The following is a 23891-nucleotide window of genomic DNA, read 5'->3' on the forward strand; positions in this document are numbered from 1 at the left end:
AAGGCAGTTATCATCTTGGAGGTGTGTTTGGGGTCGTTATTGTGTTGGAAATCTGTCATGCAGTGCAGTTTCCAAAGGCAGGGGATCATGTTCTGCTTCAAATGTCACAGCACATGTTGGAATTCATGTTTCCCTCAATGAACCACAGTTCTCCAGTGCCGGCAGCACTCATGCAGCCCCAGACCATGATGCTACCACCATCATGCTTGATTGTAGGCAAGAGACATTTGTCTTGGTGCTCATCACCAGGGTGCCACCACACATGCTGGATACCATCTGAGACAAACAAGTCTTGGTCTCGTCAGACCACAGGACATGATTTCAATAATCCGTGTTCTTGCACTGTTTGTCTTCAGCAAACTGTTTGTGGTCCTTCTTGTGTGTCAGCTTCATAAGAAGCTTCTTTCTGGGACGATGGCCACACAGACTGAGTTGATGTATTGTGCGGCGTATGGTCTGAGCACTGACAGGCTGACCTCCCACTTCTTCAACCTCTGCAGCAATACTGGCAGCACTCATGCATCTATTATTTGAAGCCAACCTCTGGATATGACGCTGAACCCATGGACACAACTTTTTTGGTTGACCCTGGCGAAGCCTGTTCCGAGTGTTACCTGTCCTGGAAAACCACTGTATGACCTTGGCCATAGCTTCAAGGTGTTAGCAATCTTCTTATAGCCTAGGGCATTTTTGTGGAGAGCAACAATTCTATTTCTCACATCCTCAGAGAGTTCTTTGCCATGAGGTGCCATGTTGAACATCCAGTGGCCAATATGAGCGAATTGTACCCAGAACACCAAATTTAATAGCCCGGCTCCCCATTCACATCTGGAACCTTGTAACTCTAACAAGTCACATTACACCAGGGAGGGACTAAGACACAATTGGCCACAATTTGGACATGTTCACTGTGAAGTGTTCTCACTTGTGTTGCCATTATTTAGACACCAATGGCTATGTGTTAAGTTATTTTCAGAGGACAGTAAATCTATACTGCTATATAAGCTTCATTTCTATAGTGTTGTCCCATGAAAAGATAATATTTGCAGAAATGTGAGGGGTGTACTCACTTTTGTGAGATACTGTATTTGTTTCTCAGTTTTCAGAAAACAGGCGCCACTAGATCTACGGTTAGGCTAGTTATAGTATTTCATGGCCCCTCTGCTTCATGTATGTCATGGGATACTGCATCAAAATGAATTTGCAAAAGCATTTCTGATCTGAATCAATCACATGTTGATTAAAAAGGCCTTTGACTCATATTGTGAAACAGGCTTAAAGCAAAATGATAAATAATCAGTGGTCCTATGCAGTCCAAAATACAGAAAGGATGATCTCATATTTTTAGATCAGTTCTTGTTTATATTTTTAAAAAGTAATTCTGTCATCTGAAACATACAGTTAAATTCTATCATGTAGATGACTCTCTTATATGAACTGCCATTAAATGCCTTGGTCAAAACACACTGGCAGTAGTGTACATTCTAACTGCTGTTCTACAATCAGTTACATCAACACAAGAGCAAATACTCAATCTGTCAGGAGAAAGTAAACATAGACCCTCAAATACAAGTACAGCAGGCCTCAGTAAAGTTCAAGTCTCTATCTTGTAGCCTGTGAGGCTGTGATTTTATACGGAGCTGTAGTGCGGAAGCTCTGATCCGGCGCCAGGTTGATGCGACGGATATTGAGGTCAACAGCAAAGGCCCGTGCACGCTGGTAGAAATGCAGGGACAGCTCACGGTCCCTCAGGAAGTTGTGATATATAGTGGCCAAGCGAGTGCACAGCTCTAGCTGGGACTTCTTATTACCCAGGTCCATGGCAGCTGCCAGGGCAAGGTGGTAGTAACCTGCAGCATCATATGGATCCTGAAACAAGGAGAAAGATTACAAGAAGTGTTGAACTTACAGAAGAACAGGATACTGATAACAGGATATACACCACACTTTGTTGCTGCACCAACTCCCAAAACTGCTCAACCAAGCCAGTATGCTTTTCTAGATTATTAATTCAGTATGAGTGAAATGATGCTTTAATCTCCTATTTAATGTGTTTAACAATTTTGCCATTAAAGAGCCCTTATCACGAAAACCAAATTATCTTTGCATTTTCAAAATAAAAGAGTTTCATGTAGTATGCAAACATTTTAAAAGTTTCAAATGTACCATTCACAGCCCAGTCCATAAAACCCATAGATACAAAATAAGCAGAAAAAGCAGACCATTTTAGGGTAGTTGTTTTTGTGATGTCACAACACCTTTACATACATCATATGGCCAAGAGTATGTGCACATCCCTCCTAATTACAGAGTTCAGGTGTTTCAGCCACATTTACTGCACACTGCCATGTAATCTCTATTAACAAATATAGCCATAGAATAGGTCATACTGAAGAGCTCAATAAAAGCCTCTACCCTCTATTGCATCTATCACTACAGAGCTCCAATTCGCCCCTGCGAGCAGCAGCATTACAAGAACTGTGTGTCTGGAGCTTCATAAAATGAGTTTCCATGGCAGAGCAGCTGCACACAAGCCTAAGATCACTATACACAATGACAAGGATGCCACACGGTCTTAGCCACCAGTTAACATGCACACTTATGCTGCCCTCTTCTGGCTGGTCTATGAGCCATACAACTTTGAACACAGCGCACAACAATATAATATTACCCTCTTACCTTCAGATCATAGAAGATAATGTCCCCTAGTGTTTGATACACCCTGACATAATATAGGGCTTCTTCATCAAACTGCAGAGGGGAGGGACACAGAGAGAGGGCCTTCAGGTAGTGGTGCTCTGCCATCTCAAACTGACTCAGGCAGTGGTACAGCGTAGCCAGCCGATGAAATGCAACTCGCTCATTTAAACGATCAGCTACAAGCGACAACATGACAACATAAAGTTATGCAACATAAATAAAGCTACATTTGTACAGCATCTAGATCTTGTTCCAACAATATCTATAAGTGTACAGTACATGCAGTCATATGCATTCAATCAATGTATGTTCAGACACTAGGGTCTTACATTCAGATTTTTTTTGATTAGCTGTATCATGTTGTGACATGCACCCGCACCTGGGCCCCAGCAATGACGGCTGCGAGAACCGGCAGGAAGGCAGGGCCCGAACACGCAGTGGTACTTGGGACCCGCCTTCCTACCAGCTCACGAGGCCATCATCATCGGGGCTCGGGGGGGGCACATGCCACACATGTGTATTAGATTAGGGCTAAAACTGCACTCTGATGTGAAGCAGATTCCTGATTTAAAGTCTTTGAAGCTATAGACATGTTAAGCAAAAACATGTTCTCATACATTAAAATATCTGTCTGGTCATGTTTTTTTTATGATATATTTCACTGTACTATGCTGGATTCTAATATATGTTTCACAGGTTCCTATATTGACTGATACTAAGGCGCTGTTTACACCCGTTTTTTTCAAGTGACTTCTTTCTGGATTGTAACCTCATAAGATTTTAACCACATGTATTTACACTTGGGGCCTGTTTAAACTTTGCATTAACATGTGTTGGAAAAACGCCACCAGGACGCACTGTGATTGGATTACAGTTGGATCACTCATGTTTGGAGATCGACCACTGGGATAGGCTCCAGCATGTGTGCTTGGAGAAACAGAAGTATTTACACTTTAACATCTGGCTAAAATATATTTCAGATCACCTCCTGAAGAGGTTTGATTGATTTGATTTAAATCTGTTTTTAAAGGAGTTTTACTACTTTATTTACTCCTGCATTTTTGGGTGGCTAATCTCTATCCAGAAGTAACAGTGACAACACACATGAAATAGCCAGATGTAAATAGTGTCTAGTGTTATAAGTCAGCAATGTCATATTTGGCAATAAACTGTTCAAAGTAATTGACCTCTCAGCATGTGCTAAGCATACTTGACAGAAATGCTAAACCATTGCCACTCAATCTCGCAGAGAAAACCCTAAAAAATCAAGCTGGAAATGACTTGTATGAAAAGGTTCATCTGTCAGTAAGACATTAATAATTAGACAGTAATTATGGAAAGGAAACGTTTTACATTCTACTAACACCTGCTGGATAAAAAGATAAGAATAGGCCTGTCACAAATATCACCTGATCGCATTTGAGCTGATTGCAATAATTGGATGTACATTCATTAGCTAGCTGAGGCAAATACATATAAATAAAGTGAATAGAAAACACATTAATTTAGACACATTATCAGTCTTACCAAAACAACCACTTCTGACTGGTGCTATAATATGTTAAGAGGGCAGTGATAAGTCATGTTTGTTTATCTGAGCTCTATCAGCTGCTAATTAAGAGCTACTATTTATCCGTAGTTAGACAATAGAACAGCTAATAAGGCAAATAAGGCTTGTACCTTAGTAGTTACACACAGTGAACAAAGACCACAAAACTGTTAAATGCAATTATTTATACAGCAATTAATCATCTGCTAAAATTTCATGATTGTAGCAGGCCAAGATGAGTAGTGCAAGTGTTTAATGTGTCTGTATATAAAACACACCCAGAGTGATGCTGATGTCTAATGCAGTCTGTGCATACTCCAGAGCCTCCCCATACTGTCCCAGCTGTAGCAGCAACTCAGTCAGCTTATTGCACAGCCTGAGCTGAGAACGCACATTGCCCGACTTCACTGCTATAGGGAGAGCTCGGTCCTGTCACATACACACAGAGTCAAACAATGCTGATTATCATAATGCAGTGGTTCTCAGTTGTGATCCTGGAATACTACTGCTCTGCACATTTTAGACCTCCTGCTCCCAACACCTGATGAACTAATTAACAAACTGTTCCTGAGGTGAACTGGATGTACAACAAGCAGTGCAGTGATACTCCAGAACCAGTACTGAGAGCCACTGTCCTAATGGAGTGTTAATGAAAGTAATACTACACACTCAGTAAAAGGTTCAGTAAAAGGACTACAATCATTTAAATATTACAAATACATTTCCCTTTTCAAAGCATTTCTTAGGACGGTCTGTAATGAAGAGTCTTGTTAACACACTGCATATAACAATCTTGTAGGCACAAAAACAGGTTAGAAAGAAAAAAATGGCAGTGTAAAATTTGAATTATGGCATTTTTATAGTACATTAACCCAAAAAAACAACATAAGTGGACCTCACTTATAAGCAGTGTATTGGTCCTTTAATAATATTAGAGAGAGCCACAGGTTTTCAGCAAACAGTATACACTCACACCTATACTGCCCTCTTCTGGCTGCATTTTGAGCCATAAAGCTTTTAGCTTAGCTCACAACAAAATAGCATCACTTTGTTACCTATAGAAGATAATGTCCCTTAGTGTCTGATACACTCTGATATAGGGTATAGGGTATAGAGTAACACAGTATAGTATACTGTGGTACAGTGGTAGACCAGGACCAGAATTGAGAAAATATAATGTAATTTAGAAAAAATAATTAAATGTAAAAACATCACTGGGAAAATTAATGTAGTGTATGTAGGGTAAAATTTTACTTTATTTTTACTTATGTTTTTCACATCACTACTCATTTTCTTCACCATTTACATTTGTGGCACATTCAATCACTAGACATACTTGTGACTGAACTTGTTATGAGGCTACAGTGGAAATGAATGTGAAATAAAAGTCAGTTAGTCTGATTCTGAATCTATCCTTTAAACAGGCCAATAAAGGTCGGAGTTTTTGTCCACATTCTAACAATTACATTGAGAAGTACATGATCTGCTATTATCAGAATCAGATCTGTTGCAAGACTATGGCCGTCTAGGACTGAAGTTTGACATTCCTGATTTAAAATAACATCTTCAATATCTTTTTATGATACAAAATGAATTGGTGTATTTACACAAAATGCAATTAGTCTAGAACTAAACATCTTTACTGTACAAGCATACAACTTACCCTGTAGAAGCAAACAGCTTTCTCTCTGTCCTGTGTGCTGTTGAAGAACACATCCCCTGATGCCTCCAGGAGCTCCAGGATGAAGGCTGTATCTCCTGTGCTCAAAGCAATGTCCTGTGCTACCTGTCATCAATCAGGCAAACCAGTCTAATGAGGATCAGAGGATTTTTCCTAGATATCATATATATTTCATAGATTTGATTGATCACTGTTTTGGCTCTAAACAAGGTTGAGGAGTGACAGAAATTTGCCAGTCCAGCTTTACCTGCACATAAAGCTCCACCAGCTCACTCTGTTTAAGGATGTGGTAGATTTTTCCTGCCTGTAGCCAGCCATGGGCCTCCTTCCTCTTCTTTCCCAGATCAATAAAAATCCCTAGACTTCTTTTAGTGTAGTCCAGTGCTGTTCTATTTGCTCTGACACAAAATGAAACATGGTGATTTAAGACAGACATGAAGAGCTTATATAAATTCTGTCATACAAAAAGGCTCATTAACAATGACATAAATCCCAAGCCTTTATGTACCAAAGCACTACTGAATAATTTATATTTGACTCACTTCTCTGTGCCCAGACTCAGATACAGCTGGCTGATTTTCTCCAGTATCTCTCCTTCTAGGGTTATGTCTCCTGTCTGGCGCAGCAGGTTCAGCTGGTGCTCATTATAGATGATACATTGTGCTTCATCAGGGCAAACTTCACCATACAGATGACACAGGCGACGGGTGGCTTGCAACTGGCCTTAACAGAGACATGTTTTTTAAGATGAAATCATATCATATCTACCCACAGTCAGCAGATATGTAAATAGTTTTTTCCCCCCAGAATAACAGGAAACAATTCAATGCATCAAACGTTTCAAATTTAGGGTAAGAACCTGATTTTATACACTGAATATGCAAATGTGACTGGAAGGATACATCTACTTAATTATACAACACAAAATATAGAAATATTTATATGGTTGAAAATAGTCAGAGAGTTATTTTGGGCAAATAAATAGGACTGATACTGTATTTCTGTCAAGTATTATTACAATCTGTAACAACTGAGTCTAGGCACATACTCATGGAAATAGGACAGCATATATACACAGGTTTGTCTTCATTTAAGACCTTAACATCCACTAGTCTAACTGTGTGTTGTTTCCAGGATTTTAGGACAAAAGGCCTCAAAACTAGGAAAATAATCTTATACCATTGCTTTTTTCTGTGCATCAAATCATATCTCACACAGCATGCACATTTCAGGCTGTTATTCCAGTTGGTGCCAGCACTCTCAGTTACACCCACAATCAGCACTTGGTAGTGCAAGATCAAATGATGCAAGAACCTGACTTGCTAGTTCAAGCAAAAGAGCTGCTGGATTCAAGAGCTTGCCATTGCTGAAGACATTCTAACTGTACTCTTTATCTAAATGTGTTAAATCACAATTTATTTGTTACAAAATCGACCTGATGTTGTGATGTTATGTTCTGCCCTGTTGCCCAACCTTAAATACAGTACTGCGTAAACAGCCACACAAACCTCATACTTACTCTCTGAGTTATCACACAGGATGGCAATCAGTAGGGCCCACTCATAACAGATTTTCCCTTTCTCACAAAAACCCTGCGACACAAACAGCTTGCCCAGCTCCAGAAGCACAGCCACAAAGCTCAACTCATGGCCTTCATCCTCTACCTCAGAGAACAGTTCCACAGCCTGGGTGAGGTGCTCCTCAGCTAGCCTCTTAGCTTTGACCTGTAGACACAAGAAGCCAAAGTTGGCCAGGGCTGTAGCCCAGTTGTGCCTGTCTTCAAACTCCTCACAGACTTCAGCTGCAGCCCGGAAGCTCTCGGCAGCCTGTTTGATATTGCCGGCGTGCCTTAGTGCAATGGCACGCATGTTGTAAACCACCCCCTCCAGCTGTGTGGTGCAGTGCTCAGGGAGAGTGGACAGAACTGCATCCAGCACGTCCAGGGCAGCACGGTGCTGCAGGCCACAGATAAGCAGCCAGGCCAGCCATATGAGGGCAGCACTGGTGTCTTGCTGGCTGAGCCTGGAAGCGGACGTATGCTCAAGGAGGCTGCACATGTAGTGAACTGCTCTGTTAGGCATGCCATGCTTCTGATAAAGCCAAGACAGACAAAGGGCATGGGCATGAGCCAGACTAGGTTCCATGCCAGCGCAAGCTAAAGCAGCAGCTCGGGTCAAACATGAGGCCACTTGTGTTGGGATGTCGACTCCATACAACTCTTGAGCGTTCTCCAACAGAAGAGAGATGCTGCAAAGACAGTCAGCGACTGCAGAAGACACCTGCGTGAATGCAAGAATGGATTAATAAGTGAATTACTGAATGTTGTATTACTGTTTTTAGTTCCACTACCCTTCAAAAGTTTAGGAACACTGTCTTCTTTTGAAATGGTCTGATTTCTCATTGTTAGTTTCTCACTGTTGTCTTTCAATTATTCAAGAAAAATAAAATAGCATATTTTGTTAGCTAAAAAAACTTATGCTTGGTATATGAAGTATGTTTTGCCTAAATAATGATTTGACAGTGTTTCAGACTATTTTTGAAATAAAGTTGCATGATCAGAATCAGCCAAAACCACAGCCAATGAATTATTTTTATTTTGGCCGATCTGTGCTACAATTTTATGATATAATAATGTTAATGCAAGTGCACTCATGTTGTATCTGAATGCTGCTACTACACCTGTATCAAAATGTCACATCATAATAATGTACAAGTCACTGTGCTAAATAGCCAGATGCCTTTTTACTATTGATGCAGTGATTTATTTGATTCATGTTATGTGAGTGACTGATTTTTCGTTTATAAGTTAAAATTTCATTAAAGAGAAAATAACATTATTTATACTGAGACTTGGGCTACCACAAAGCACAGGAAATGTGCTTTCATGTGGTCACAGTGTGAGCTTCAAATTTAAAAAGGCTAATAGAATGAGCCAAAAAAAAACACCAATGGTAAATTTTGCTGTAAAAAAATGTGAAGAATTATTGCTGCAAATATCTACATTTGGTGATGTTTTTACATTTTACATTTAGAACATGCTGAAAAGCTTGTTGTCCTTAACTTTGAAAGACAGTGTTTCACTAAACACATAGTGTGTCTCACAGATAATGGGCTCAGCATTGCCAAGGCCAGGAGCCATCAAGTCTAGTCCTGAAGTCTCGAGTCCAGCACAGTTTAATGTTCTCTCTTCATAAACACACCTGATTCAAATCATCAGTTATTTATTGGGTTAAGTTGGTGTGTTAGAGGAGGAAAATCACTAAACTCTGCTCAACTTTGGCCCTCCAAGAGCAGAACCGATAATACCTGGTGTGAACCTACCTGAAGACATGCATGCCTTGCTGAGCTCTCAGCCAGGTGAGTAAGATGATGATCATTATAAAGCCTGGCTAAGAGTAAAAAACCATGGCTACGTATTGTGTCGCAGACTCCTGGCATCTCATCAGCCAAGATCAGCAGCCGCTCAATGAAAGGCACTGCACTCATGTCCTCTCCGAGCTTCAGATGGAGCTTGGCTAAGAGAAGGCACAGCCGGGCCTCTGCAGGCTTGTTCCGAGACAGAATTGCCTTTTTCAATGCAAATTTTAACACCTCAGGTTCTTCTGAGCCAGATAAACAGTCACAGACTGCCATCAATAAAGCAGCAAAGCGTTCAGACAGAGCAAAATACTTCTCCATGTTCTTCTGTGTGAGATAGATGAGGGCCAGGTTGGAATAAAGGGCGGAGAGAAGGGGCATGTCTGAGAAATGGTCTCGGGGTACGCTTAAGGCTTCTTCGTAATAGACTCGAGCCTGGGAGAACTTTGACCTGCCTGCACATAGTTGTCCCAGTAGGAAGCAGATTCTGCTCTGTGCCCATGACATCCGCTTCTTTCTTGCTGTTTCTCGAGCTGCACCTAAATAAGCCACCAGCTCCTCCTCATCAGAATGACCCTCGAAGTGTAACAGGAGGAATTCTGGGTAGGCGCAGTAGAGCAGCTGAAACTCAGGCCTGTAGTCACAGCTGCCTAGGAAGGAGAGGAGGGAGTGGTGTCCATCTGGGCTGGTACCACCCTTCTCTGAACACACAGTGAAATGTGGGATTTCCTGCGGTGACTCTGTTTCTGTGGACTCTGAATCTGTCTGAAGCTCAGAACTGTCCAGTGCAGTCTCATCTCTGTTTGGCTCCTTCATCTCTCTCAAAAGAGGGGTGATTTTGCTTTTCAGGTCTATATACAATTCAATGTGATCTGCAGTGTCTGCAATGGGACCGTCTAAAGAAAATAAATTTAAAAATAAAAAAACAGATTATACCCACACTTTAAAAATTAAACTACATATGCTATTATTACACATTTTATCATTCATTATAACTTATTAATCAGGACCAACAAAGAAACGTTACCTACTTTGAACTGATTCTGGCTTTACCAAATCTGTAAGAAACAACAAAACAGATTAATAACTACTTCAACAAACAAAACATCTCAATTGTCTTGACTTTGCTAAACCTTTCATAAAAGCTCACTAAATTTACAGGGCTCATACTGCATCTTAGTCCACAGTCATATTTCATTTTTACATGACATTCTTTTTCTTCTTTACCTCCTAAACAATCTGCTGGGTGCCTTTAAGAATGCTCTGATTGCCCTGCTCTGGATTGTGCCCCTTTCAAAATGCACTCCTGGCTGTAACACTCCTTGGAACTTCTGCGTGAATGGGAGAGGCTAAAGGCTGAATAGGGGTTTTATGTAAATGTGTTGGTTATCATGACGAAAAGTTTTTGCATCTTAGTTTTCACAGATGGACTACGAGGCGAACGATTTTGAAACTTAGGCAGTTTATATAGTGCAGCTCTTAGGGAAAATTAGGAAAAAACGGTTTTCCGTGATATTGGCCCTTTAAGACATAAATTCGACCTTTTTGGCCTTTTTACAGAAAATTACGTAGATTATGAGACCCATTTAATTATCAGCAGCATTATTTAGCATTTAGGTAAAGGTTGTGGAGTCGACTCGCGACTCTACAGCAACTGGGGCGCTACGGAGCCGTATAGTGCTAATTAAACCGCCTCGGCGTCGTTTATCCACTTTTTAAAGTCGCTAGGTTAAAGACCAACGACCAACCAAGATCAAGTTAACGTTAACGGTTGTGATGCGTTAGCACGCTGTTGCAAGCTAATACTACTCAATCTATTGACTGCGTTAGCGCATCCAGAACCAATCACAGTGGAAAAACACGGAGAACCGACTCCAGGCACGTTTGGCTCGGCTCTCAGCGACGCTGACCGAGAGGCGATCCCGACTCCGAGACGCGCTGGACTCGATTCTTCACATCGATGTTTACAGCTGTAGGTTAGCCAGTTAGCTAACGGACGTCTGTGACACATAGTGGCCTTGTAAGGTAACCTAACCTACATTAACGTAACTCGGTACAGCCGCCTTTACACATGCCAAAGATTTGTGTGAGATTTGCTTTTGTATCCACTTTCACGCTAACTTAGCAATAACAAATAAAGAACATGCAGAACTGAAATGTAGCTAGAGCCGATATAAAGCTTATTAAGTTAACGTCTGGTGTTAGCTAGCGCTAGCTAGCGTTAGCCAAGCACCCTGACGAGTGTGCTCACTCCTCAGCCTACATTCCGCTAGTTTGTTTGGACTAAAATATGTCTTGAGGGAACTTTGTTTCACCAAACTTTAGGTAAACAGCTTGCTTTCATAAAACAGAGGAGACCGATAACTAATGGCGTCCAGGAGAAAGCCGTCCAAGGCCTCAGCCTCTCAACCGAAAGCCCCACTTCGTCGTTGGGAAGAGGCGCACGGTAAACGCTCAGCACAGCAGTTCACATGGGAGTAGCAGGTTAGGCTGGTTCAAAGGGACATTCAGCCATGGTTGTATCTGTTGTAAACATGTCCACTCGCATCCTACAGCAACCTGTAGAGCAGAGGATTTCAACTCCAGTCCTCTTTTCAACCTTTTACAGTTTTAACTGTTGTCCCAAAAGGCCTGATCTAGCTCGTGAAGACTACAGTCTTTACATGATGAGCTGGATCAGGTGTGTTGGGTCAGAGTACACCTAAAACTGTGCAAGGCAGTGGGACCCAATGACTACAGATTTTCTAACTGAAAAATAGGGACAAGAGATCACACAGGTAGTATTATCGCTTTGTTAGTCTACACTGCTTAAGCTGATGAGTTTAATTTGTAAACATTCTGGGTCATAGATGAAGATTACTGTAACCCGGAAAAACTGCTTGTGTGCCCCTACGACCCAAACCATCAAATCCGGGCCTGTCGCTTTCCATACCATCTCATCAAGTGCAGGAAGGTTTGTATCAGTCATGGTTAAAGTCTCAGTGAACACAGTTTGAATGCAGTTTGCAGTTTGAATGAAAAGTCAAGATGGAAATAAAACTCAGCACAACTTAAAGATCGCTTATCAGACCAATCTGAAAACTGTCTGGGCATGATCCTGAAATCCTGAGGAGCAAGCTTGATTGTCTATTCTTTTACATAAGAACGAGCTGCTCTCACCTGGTTTATACTACTTTTAAAAAAATTTTACTGCACCTCAGGGTGGCACAAATGTACTGTCACAATATTTATTGCATTGCAATATTTAGTTTTTCTGAGGTTTGATAAGCAAGAACTGTTAAAAAATAACTAGTAATGCCACATTTAAGACATACTATCAAAAACTGAATACGATTTTTATTTTATGTTTTGCCAGTTATCCTCTCTTTTTTAATGAAATGTGCTGGTCAGTTTTATTTACAACCCCAATTCCAATGAAGTTGGCACATAAAACATAAATAAAAATAGAATACAATGATTTTCGAATCCTTTTCAACCTATATTCAATTGAATACACTACAAAGACAAGATATTTAATGTTCAAGCGAATAAGCTTTATTGTTTTTTGCAAATATTCACTCATTTTTAATTTGATGACTGCAACACGTTCCAAAGAAGTTGGGACAGGGGCAACAAAAACTGTTTGGAACATTTCACAGGTGAACAGGTTAATTGGAAACAGGTGAGTGTCATGATTGGGTATAAAGGGAGCATCCCTGAAAGGCTCAGTCGTTCACAAGCAAGGACGGGACGAGGTTCACCAGTTTGTGAACAACTGCGTGAGCAAATAGTCCAACAGTTTAAGAACAACGTTTCTCAACGTGCAATTGCAAAGAATTTTGAGATTTCATCATCTACGTTCCAAAATATCATCAAACGTTTCAGAGAATCTGGAGAAATCTCTGCAAGTAAGCAGCAAGGCAGAAAACCAACATTGAATGCCCGTAACCTTTGATCCCTCAGGCAGCACTGCATTAAAAACCCACATCATTCTGTAACGGATATTACCACATGGGCTCAGGAACACTTCAGAAAACCACTGTCAGTGAACACAGTTCGTCGCTCCATCTACAAGTTCAAGTTAAAACTCTGACATGCAAAGTGAAAGCCATATATCAACAACACCCAGAAACGCTGCCGGCTTCTCTGGGCCCGAGGTCATCTGAGATGGACTGACGCAAAGTGGAAAAGTGTCCTGTGGTCTGACGAGTCCACATTTCAAATTGTTTTTGTCAAATCATGGACGTCATGTCCTCCGGGCCAAAGAGGAAAAGGACTGTCCGGGTTGTTATCAGCGCAAAGTTCAAAAGCCAGCATCTTTGATGGTATGGGGGTGTGTTAGTGCCCATGGCATGGGTAACATGCACATCTGTGAAGGCACCATTAATGCTGAAAGGTCCGTACAGGTTTTGAAGCAACATCTGCTGCCATCCGATCAACGTCAACAAACATCCCTGCTTATTTCAGCAAGACAATGCCAAGCCACACTCTGCACGTATTACAACAGCGTGGCTTTGTAGTAAAAGAGTGCGGGTGTTTGCAAAAAACGAAGTTTATCTGTTTGAACATTAAATATCTTGTCTTTGTACTGTATTCAATTTAATATAGGTTGAAAAGCATTTGCAAATCATCGTATTCTGTTTTTATTTATGTTTTACACAACATCCCAACTTCATTGGAATTGGGGTTGTAAGTACTGATGACATCCATTGTAGACTTAAAAAAAGGTCTTTACTTTCAGAATCATTATTCTTGACTGTTGTAATGTTATACACCCACCAGTCACTTCATTAAATTACCTCCTTGTTTCTACACTCATTTTTCATTTCATAGACTCCATTTTATCAGCTCCACTTACCATACAGTGCAGGTACTATTTGGGCGGTGGATCGTTCTCAGTACTGCAATGACACTGACGCAGTGGTAGTGTGTTAATGTGTGTTGCGTTGGTGTTGGTAGACACACCTTGTTGGTTCACCTTGTAGATGTAAAGTCTGAGATGGGTAGTGTTAGTCATCTATGTAGACTTTTCTCAGTGGTCACAGGACGCTACCCACAGGACAGGACTGTTGGCTGGTGTTTTTGTTGGTGGACTATTCTCAGCCCAGCAGTAACACTGACATGGTGGTGGTGTGTTAGCAACTCCGTGTCACTGCAGTGCTGAGAATGATCTGCCACCCAAATAATACCCATTTTGTAGTGGTCCTCTGGAGGTCCTGACCATTGAACAGTGGGCTAACAAAGTATGCAGATGGACTACTGTCTGTAATTGTAGAGCTACAAAGTACATGCATATGATAAGTCGGTGTAAGTGCAAAGCATGAAAGATGTATTTTGCATTAATATTGTTTTTCAGAACCATCCTGAGTTGGCCAGTCAACTATGGACGTGCCCGTTTAATGCCCGTCACCTCATGCCCAGGCACGAGCTATCCCATCACATGTCTAACTGTGTGGATAGGTGTTCTGTTAATACCGAGTATGGTAAGAACAATTTTGTAGATGGCCAACAAGAGCAGTAGATTTATGCACATGTGGGAAAAATATAGATCTCCAACACAGAAGCCATTATTTATGTTAGCTATTTAAAGCATACTTGATTTCATTGCAAGAGTAATAAACTGATTTAGCTATTTTTTATGTATTGTAGTGGAAAGTGCTGAGAGCCAGCACATATTTCAAGTTCCTGTCAACACCTGGACAATTCCTGTTTGTGATGAAGACTGGGACCAAGGTCAGCTTTTGTTTTTCTAATACTTACATTTCCTTTCCTTTCTCCCTCATTTCCTAGCCCTGTACTCTGTCGTTAAGAAAGTTATTCTGAAAATGAAATGTTTTTTTATTGGCATGCTTTTTGGGGCCAATTAAATCTACACTATGTTAGTTTTGGGAATTTGGTATCTGTAGAAAAGTGTAATTGCACACAACATGTGGAAGAACATTTTGTCAGTTGTGCTTTGGACCCCTTATCTGAGTGAATGAATCTGATCATTCTGAGCGTGTTGAAGGAGTAGTCAAAGAAAACTTGAGGATGTAAGTGAAATATCTACTATTATCAGCATATATTCATCAGTATAATCTTAATTTTCCATTTGAGACCTAAACTGATAACTGGTCCTTCTTTTTGAGCCTGTGCATATTCTGTTATTATGTAAATGTATACGATATGGTCTGAGAAAACCATGACCTTACACCTCTGACTTATAAAGGCTTTACAGAGTGACTTATAACAGCGCATGGATAACATATATTAGCATTTTTTTTCTCTTGACTCTAATGCTTCTTTTTTCAGTTTTAACTAAAAACATAGTGCAACTTTAACGTACAACCCCATTTCCAAAAATGTTGGTACATTGTGTAAAATGTAAATAACAAAATGCAATGATGTGCAGATCACTTAAACCCTATATTTAGTTGAAAATACTTCAAAGACATGTCAGATGTTAAAACTGAGAAATTGTATTGTTTTTTGAAAATTATATGCCCAGTTTGAATTTGATGCCAACAGTTTACCACTGTGTTTCACCACCTCTTCTTTTAACAAAACTCTGTAAGCGTTTGGAAACTGAGGAGACCAATAGCTGTAGTTTTGAAAGTGAAATGTTTTCCATTCTTGTTTATATATAGGATTTTCAGCTGCTCAACAGTCTAGGGTCTAATTTGTTGTGTTTTTCATTCCATAACCCTCCAAGTGTCTGGACTGCAGGCAGGCCAGTTTAGCACCCAGACTCTTTTAATGCGGAGCAATGCTGTTGTAATACATGCAGAATGTGGTTTGGCATTGTCTAGCTTAAATAAGCAAGGCCTTCCCTGAAAAAGATGTTGTCTGGATGGCAGCATATGTTGCCAAATCATGTACGTAGATGAAGAAAAGCAAAAGTTCTTTGCTGTTTTACATTGAGAAATGTTATTCTTGAATTGTTACACTATTAATGGCTCTCTGGGATGTTTTTTTAATAGTCAATCATGTTACTGACCTGTTGCCAGTAAACCGCTTTTGTTGCCCCTGTCCCAACTTCTTGGGAACATGTTGCATTCAAAAATGGGCATATATTTTTCAAACAACAAAAAATTTCTCAGTTTTAACACTTGATATGTTGTCTTTGTACTATTTTTGATTAAATATAGGGTTTAAATGATTTGTGCATCATTTGCACAGCATCCCAACTTTTTTGAAATGGGGTTTTATAGTAAGTAATAATAAAATAATTATAATCTAGTACTCTCACAGATACAGTGATGCAATTCTGTGAGCTTTAACTAATGAACACTTCTATGTATCACAGAGGAGAACGAGACAGCAACACCAGCAGCACCTTTTGTCTGGGGACTTTCAACCTCACAACTCGGCCAAGATAGGTTAGTTATTTACTGTTGTGATGTTAGTCTGTTAGGTTCAGATCATTAGGCTGTAAAACAGTGAATGTTTAGAGACACTGACTACTGTGCTCTTCTGTTTGATAATGATCAATGATTGCCTTCCTGTAGAACATTTTTAAAGCACTGATAACACTTTTTTTTCTTGATCAGGACTGATCAAGCTGTGACTAACCGTTTGACCTCCAGTCTCAGAGCACCAAGAGTTCTGCCCTGGAACTTTGACAAATAAAAGATGAGTTCTTTTCTCTAAAGCACTATATTTTGAACTTATGCTCCTTCCTGTTAGTACAGTGGTTTCAGCGTTTTGTATTACTTTAAATGAATGGCTGTTGTTTTGCAATGTACTTCCATTAGGTTAGATGGACCAGGTTAGATAGACCAAACCAATTTGAATTAAGAATTACATTCAAAATGTTTGAAGGGTGTCAGTAAGTTTAAGTTTGACTTGTGCTTGTGTTGAACAAAAGACAAGGATGCAAGCAGGATATAGTACAAGTTAACTGTGACGTTTGGTGTATTGTTATGGGCTGACTTTGTGTTTGCAAGTGCCAGGATGTTTTTGCAGTTCTTTGTTTTCAGTTTATCATGTTTGGAAAATAATATCTGTTAAATCTTTCTTGACTCTGTCACCTGAAACCTTACCGTTGGCTTTAGGAGCATTTAGAGGTGCTGGCCATTATTGAAGTGATTAAGTATAATCATATTGGTGGTCAAATCTTCTATGCAGGTTTAGTTTAAATAATGACATTCTTAGGACACAAACACAGTGAGACAGCTTACCAAGTTTGTAGACTGTATCAACATCACTTTGGCATGTTTTCTTTAAAAAGGCAATGGTTTCCTTCTTAATCTTCTCTTGTTCCACGTTAAAGATTTTTCTGTCCTCTTCTTTCAAAAAGATCTCATTTGATCTGTCATAAAAATAGAGCACACTTTTTAAAGTAAATTTAGAACATAAAGCAGGTTTTATGGACATTCAGTGGATATGTATAGGTGGGTGACACATTAAAGTAAAAACAATTAAACAGTTAACATCCTGCTATGCTCTGTGGCATGAATAAAAGTGCTGAGCAGGTTGATTTTAGATCACGACCGCAAAAGGAAAAGAATTATGAAAGAGGATTTGTTATTGGGGGCGGATTGCAGGAGCTTCATTCTTAAAAACTGCTCAACTGGCTAGTGTCTCAGTAGGAACTGTGACTAAAGTGACATCTGCATTTAGGTCTCTTAGAAAGACATGAGTAAATACAGTTTGAAATTGTGGTCAAAGCATATATTTACTGACCCTAATACTTGTGCATTAGTGCAGTATGTAAGGAAAAATACAAAACAACTGTTCCTCAGGTGCTTGAGAATGTCAGTGGTGCAAACACCTTTGGCGCTGGTCTATGGGGATGTGGAAAAAGTGATATGGTTAGATAAGTCATCCTTCACCATATTCTTCACAAGTAAGTCGAGTGTATGCTGCTGCACTAATGAGGAATTGACTCAAGCTGACTGAGAACGAGCTGTGGTGGCAAAATGATGTGTTGCTGATGCTGGTTGCACACAAAGTCGTTGGTCATTTTAAACATTTCACCTTGGCGTATTCCTTCTAGGAATACACTGTGCAATTTTACCTTGTTTTTAAACACACGCAAACACAAATCACAAAAACTTCCCCAATATGGGTGGAGACGTAGGCTAAACAACGGAGGCAAACAAACCTGACATTTGCTGCCAGTGTCTGTATATGCCTACCTGACTCTGTTTGACAAAACAGAATTGTGAGGTAGAGAAACTGTATTGTATTGTCTTTGTACGTTATTGTCTGGTTTTAATTTCAATGCACAGTGTGTCACAAGTTAGCAAAGCTGCTGTTGCAAAGTGTGTTTGCTTAGTACTTGAATGCGCAGGGTGTTGTTTTGAATGAAACAGCATTAATAATAATTGTAGACAGAGCTGTGTGTAGGGGCTTAGCATGTCAATCATATCGAGCACTTTCATACAGCATATAAATATTAGGCTTTGGTCATACACAATTGTCTTTTTAAACGTGCATTGTGAGTTGTCACCAAAGAAGAGGATTTCTAAAATCACGCAGTGTATGCCTGACTTCAACTACAGCTCAACCAGCTAACCAGCCAAAAGTACTCTAACAAGACATTCAACTCGAAGAGGTGAGCTCCTCAGATTGGTCTGAAAAAATAGTATTAACGAAATCCCTAATTTAGTATGAAAATTATGTAATTATTAACCCAACTGAACACTGATGGGAGATGGACTGAACTGACTGTTAGGTGAATGTTAGTGCTCTTCACAGCCATCATCAAAACCCCAATGGAGGGAATATCTTTTGGAAGAATGATGTTCTGTCTCTCCAGTATTGTTCCATAGACTTATATGCTGTTTTGGTGGATTGTGGTAGCCCAACACCTTAACAGGGCACTGTTTTCCTTGTGTATACAGGGGCCTTTTGTATGCTTGTTTACACCAAAATATGAAAATCAAGATCAGCACACCCATATCGAATTAATACATGCAAAGTTTATTGGTCATGTTTTGTCATGGATTACTGTCACTGAAACATGTGTCAGTAATCCATGCACACTGAGAACTTTTAAGTTATGGGTTTTCTGCCGTGCTCAGTGCAGATTGTAAATACCATCTTTGCTTAACATTACAGTTTTCTAATTGCTGGTGGATGGGTATGCAAATATGCAAATTTAAATGAGGAATGTTTTCATGCATTTTAACATTGAATGTATACTTGCTTTACCACAATGCTTTGGGAAAAAAAAACAATGAATCCAAACAACACAGTTGTATCCTTCAACATGCAGGCACTTACTCACAAAGAGAATCAGTTGCTTTCACAAGGCTGGTCTTGATGAGTCCTGTATCACCAGTCCTCTCCAACTTGCCCATGAACCACTCAAAGCAGTTTACTAGTAGGCCCAGGATGATGATGTGATCTCCAGCCTCAAAACTCAGCTCGTCTGGTCCATTACCATCATATGCTTTGACCGCCTCACAAATACCTACAGCTGATATAGTACATATCACTTTTTTCAGATGATTAAAAGACAAAAATGATTTTTTCCCGTTCATTCTGTGCATTATGTGCCACTTTCTGTTCTAGACATAATCCCTGCTTACCAATTTGAAATGGAAGATCACAGCATTCCTTTCCACTGCCTACCAAAATACTCTCAGGACAGGACTTCAGAAACCACCTACATGGCAAATGAGAGCAGAGGTATAAATGAATCAGTGTGCAAAGTGTCAATATTAACAGAGCAACATCTTAATCCCACTCACTCATGAAAAGGAATGACTGGTTCCAGAGCTGGCCTAGGTTTAGTTCCTCTTGATCCATCTGCCAAGGATAACACAGTCCATCCTGAGCCTAGGAATGGTGGCTCAAAAAGAGCAATGTCCCCCTTCTCCAGGTAAAGGTCACTGCCAGATGTTGAGCTGTCAAACATCTGATTAACCGTACAGCTCCCAAAAAATGAACCTGAAATTAATACCCATTGCATTATTCTGTTATCAACATTCATTCAGCCAATTGGGCCTGTAGAGGCCTATGATATCCTTTATTACCTTCTTGCATTAGAAAGCCTTTGTACATTATGTTAAGGTTCTCCTCTTTAATTGACACCTCAATCCCTGAGTCTTCATGGTCTAAAGTGTTCAACCAGAACTCCTGGTCCAAAAGAAGACTCTCCAAAGAGTGACGCAGGAAACCTGGAGATTGTTCCATAAAACTGACAATGATATTCAAGAATCAAAATACTCACAGTAGTTTTGTCTTATCAGTTATGCAGTTAGGTTTTTATAAATTAACGATTATAAATTAATGATTTATAAATTAAATCATATCGTAGTGTTTGATGACAGAATGAGAAAATACAAACCCATTTTGTTATAGGTGGTGAACTTCCAAATTTCTTCAAATGTTTTAAAAGTGATAAATATAGTCCTTTCCTCACTGCTGATGGATACCAAATGAGCTGAGAATTCCTTAAACACAGGAAAGAGGCCATAAATCTATTTGAGGCTGATTAAGTTTTACAAGAAATACTGTAGCTCTTTCAGTGTTCTTCATATTAACCCATAAAACCCCTAGCCTAATATATTCTAAGGCTTGTTTTTCAGTAATTCCATGGCAAACAATGTAAACTGATGGCGTTACTGTTACATTATAGGAGCGAGGAATGTAAGTCTGAACCCTTCAGCAATTTAAAGCAGGTCTTAATTCTAACTAGGTTATTTAAATAATTCCATTTATACTCTATACTGTAAAGCATACAGCAATCAGGGTCGTGATTTTTGTAAGGTCAGCCTCCAGCACACGCAGCTTCCCGCAGAGGACTTCCTGTGTGTTCTTGTCAGCAGGAAGCCGGTCTGGTCCTTCTGCCACAGCCAGCTGGAGGGACAACACTGCAACAGGAAACGACTGAAAGTTAATGCACTATGCTTTCTGTCTCTCCCATCCAGCAGCAACAAAACCGCCTTCATGTGGAAAACGAATCAGGGTAGCTTTGTTTGTGTGCATATCAGCTGTTTATGGATAACCCCATTTGTTCAGTTCGCAACATAAAGTATACAGCTGCACCTGTGAATCTCATCTCTATCATTTTTTCATTTATGAAAGCATACAGACTGCTAGATCACTGCCTGGCTGAACAAGCCAGCTCATATGGGCCACATAAACTCTTAATTCATGACCGATTGAGGCCAAGACATCACTCTAATCATGTGATGTCGCAGTACTGTGACAGAAGGGGTTAATAAGTGACAGCTGATGAGATGTGTAAAGTTCAAGGAGTTTTCATATACTCCCTTTCTGACCATTGTTTCTTTCCTAAACCTGGCAAGTACTATTTTGGTCTGAGAGGAGTCCATATCATGGGTTGTTTTTAGTATCAACAGATCACAGAGACAAAGACTGTGACTTTGGTTAGTTACAGTTTTAAATTAAAACCGTTACACTGAGGTCTTTTTAACTGGATTTCTGCCTGTAACATCACATGTATTGTGATTTGAAAACTTAAAACTGGAATTAAAAAGTGGTTCAGCTTGAGTGACCGCATCATTATCAATGAATCTTCTCATTTTTGCTGTGTGAGTTTGTTATAGGCCAATTTATTCTCACACTGCACTCTTGAAAATGGTGCCACAAAGGTTTTTATACTGTTTGTTTTAATACTTTATATGCAAAAGCTTGCAGACGCCTGCTCATCCAATCCAGTCTTTTAATGATTTAAAGACCTTCGTAATGTAAAGATTCAATGCACATGTTAAGGTTCTTCCTAGAACTTTTATAAGGAGGTTAGTAAAGTCTTCAAAAAGGTTCTGCACTGTCAGAGACCTTAGTTACAAAAATGGTCCTCTAAAGAACCACCCACTGAAAGTTTTTGAAGGGAACCAAAAGTGGTTCTTCAATGGCATCACTCAAAGAACGCTTGGCACCTTTTGTGAGAGCTTGTGGTTAACATCTTAAACAAGTTTATCTAATGGACTGTACTTGGTCTGAAGTCATTTGAGTAGGTGGTACAGGAAGCTGGTGTGGAACTGCATTTGTGCGGTCACCTGTCTCATGAGGTTGCCATTAGTTACCTGTGGGAACGTTGTCATCAGAAGCTGCTGAGCTCCCTTTGAAACTCTCTCTTCCTCTCAATGGCTTGTTTTCTGAAAAGTAAATACATCTACATAGTCACCATGGTGTCTGTATTCACTGCCACTGTCTGAACATATCCATTTCACTACTTTCTTTAAATATGAGTTTGCAGGCTATTAGACAGTACAGGCGATTTATGAATGAAACTGGTGATAAAAAACTTTAAATGTTCGCCTGAGGATGTACAGTGCTGTGCTATTTATCTTGGTAGGAAGTACTTTCCCCCCTTTTTAACTAACTATATAACAGCAGAATAAATACAAGTAAACTTAAATACAGTCAAATGAAACACTTTCATTTGCTTAATTGAATCAGAAGCACACTTGATCATAAGGACTAACTAGCTGAAGCAGGTATAGGATGGTGATTGTAAATACTATGACTTTGATTAAGCTCACGTTGAATTTCATTATTGTTAACATTTTAAACACTTTATTATTTGTATTTATTGTAATGTTAGTGTCTTTATACAAATAACCACTTACTGCCCTGGTAAATAGCTTTACATAGACTTTTTGTCTTTGCGTAGACTTTGCACAGTACTGTGTAACCTACACACTTCTTCCATACTGTCAGCTCGTAATTCAGTGGAGACTGTAAGCCTGTGGAATAATCCTCTATCACTGGCCCTGTTGTTCTAAACATTATACCTCGTCATTGTACAGCTATCGCCTACAATGAAGATCCATAGCGTCGTTTCCTTTGCCAGTAAAAATACAATATGTCAGTGTGACTTACCCATGTCCATGATTTTGGAGGTGTCTTTGTTCACCCCCGAATCATTGCTCGAACACTCGGTCGAAAGCTCGGAGTCCAATGTGCTCCCCGTTTTGCTTTCATCAGCAGTTGACATCTTGTCAAAAGTTGCTGTGCTTCCCCCGGGCGTTAGTTTTTTTCTCCCACCCGTATTCCGACCAGCTCCGTCTCCTTCGCAAGGATTGGCTGGTAGCTCGTACTAACAACGCTTCACGAGAAGGTTTGTAGACACGTGCAGCGTTTCTTTGCATATCAGTAATATTAATAGAGAGTTTGTCCTCTCTTTCCTTCAGTAACAGCCTCTACTCTTCTGAGAAGGCTTTACACTAGATGTTGAAACATTGCTGTGAGGATTTGAGAGCGCCAGTGAGGTCAGGTACTGATGTTGGCTGATTAGCTGTGGATCAAAGGTTTTGGATTGAGCTCCATCACTCCAGAGGACGCAGTTCCACTGTTCCACACCCCTGTGCTGGGGGCTTTATATCTGTGGGTGCTATTTAAAGTAGCTGTGTTTACAAGAGTGTCTCGGTATTTGTGGACATGTAGTGTACAGTAGTTGGTGGTTTTCTAAACTAGCCAATCATGGCGCAGCAGGCGTGGCTTTTCCGGAATACGGGTGGGAAGAAATAACACCACACACGGTAACCGCGTCTGCATGTCACGAGTTATGCGTGCTGAAGAGGCTAATAAAGGCATACAGGTAGTGAGACTAGGTAGAATGATCTTCTTCAGACCACGTTTGCCATTTTTCCCGGATAAAAGCGTTATTGTTTGTGAAATGTCTTGTATTTCTCTTGATAAAAGCGCAAAGACCAGACAGTGAAG

At 40.0% G+C, this 23891-nt stretch overlaps 2 protein-coding genes across 5 annotated transcripts; one reads left to right on the plus strand and one right to left on the minus strand.

Moving 5' to 3' along the window:
* Positions 1-1339: 1339 nt before the first annotated feature.
* On the minus strand, positions 1340-23342 carry LOC108428551 (SH3 domain and tetratricopeptide repeat-containing protein 1). Of its 2 annotated transcripts, XM_017699611.2 has the most exons (18): positions 23049-23342; positions 22250-22321; positions 20940-21070; positions 20545-20650; positions 20231-20374; positions 19946-20144; positions 19784-19860; positions 19476-19671; positions 17426-17556; positions 10319-10345; positions 9252-10183; positions 7450-8209; positions 6473-6653; positions 6178-6328; positions 5913-6035; positions 4528-4678; positions 2680-2876; positions 1340-1869 (listed from the first exon to the last, which is right to left on the minus strand). In XM_017699611.2, exons 1-18 carry the CDS (start codon positions 23161-23163, stop codon positions 1603-1605), a joined length of 3960 nt encoding a protein of 1319 aa, XP_017555100.1. In that variant the 5' UTR covers positions 23164-23342; the 3' UTR covers positions 1340-1602. The 2 variants fall into 2 exon arrangements, with proteins under 2 accessions (XP_017555100.1, XP_017555101.1); XM_017699612.1 differs by lacking the exons at positions 20940-21070; positions 22250-22321; positions 23049-23342 and having other exon boundaries at positions 20231-20394; positions 20545-20627.
* Positions 11004-16904, plus strand: LOC108428552 (gametocyte-specific factor 1). Of its 3 annotated transcripts, none has more exons than XM_017699613.2 (7): positions 11004-11312; positions 11613-11733; positions 12137-12240; positions 14623-14749; positions 14916-14999; positions 16552-16624; positions 16796-16904. In XM_017699613.2, exons 2-7 carry the CDS (start codon positions 11655-11657, stop codon positions 16872-16874), a joined length of 546 nt encoding a protein of 181 aa, XP_017555102.1. In that variant the 5' UTR covers positions 11004-11312; positions 11613-11654; the 3' UTR covers positions 16875-16904. The 3 variants fall into 3 exon arrangements, with proteins under 3 accessions (XP_017555102.1, XP_017555106.1, XP_017555105.1); XM_017699617.2 differs by having other exon boundaries at positions 11639-11733; XM_017699616.2 differs by having other exon boundaries at positions 11004-11259.
* Positions 23343-23891: the final 549 nt, after the last annotated feature.

This window comes from Pygocentrus nattereri, chromosome 2 (genome assembly GCF_015220715.1).
Source record: "Pygocentrus nattereri isolate fPygNat1 chromosome 2, fPygNat1.pri, whole genome shotgun sequence".
Taxonomy (NCBI): Eukaryota; Metazoa; Chordata; class Actinopteri; order Characiformes; family Serrasalmidae; genus Pygocentrus; species Pygocentrus nattereri.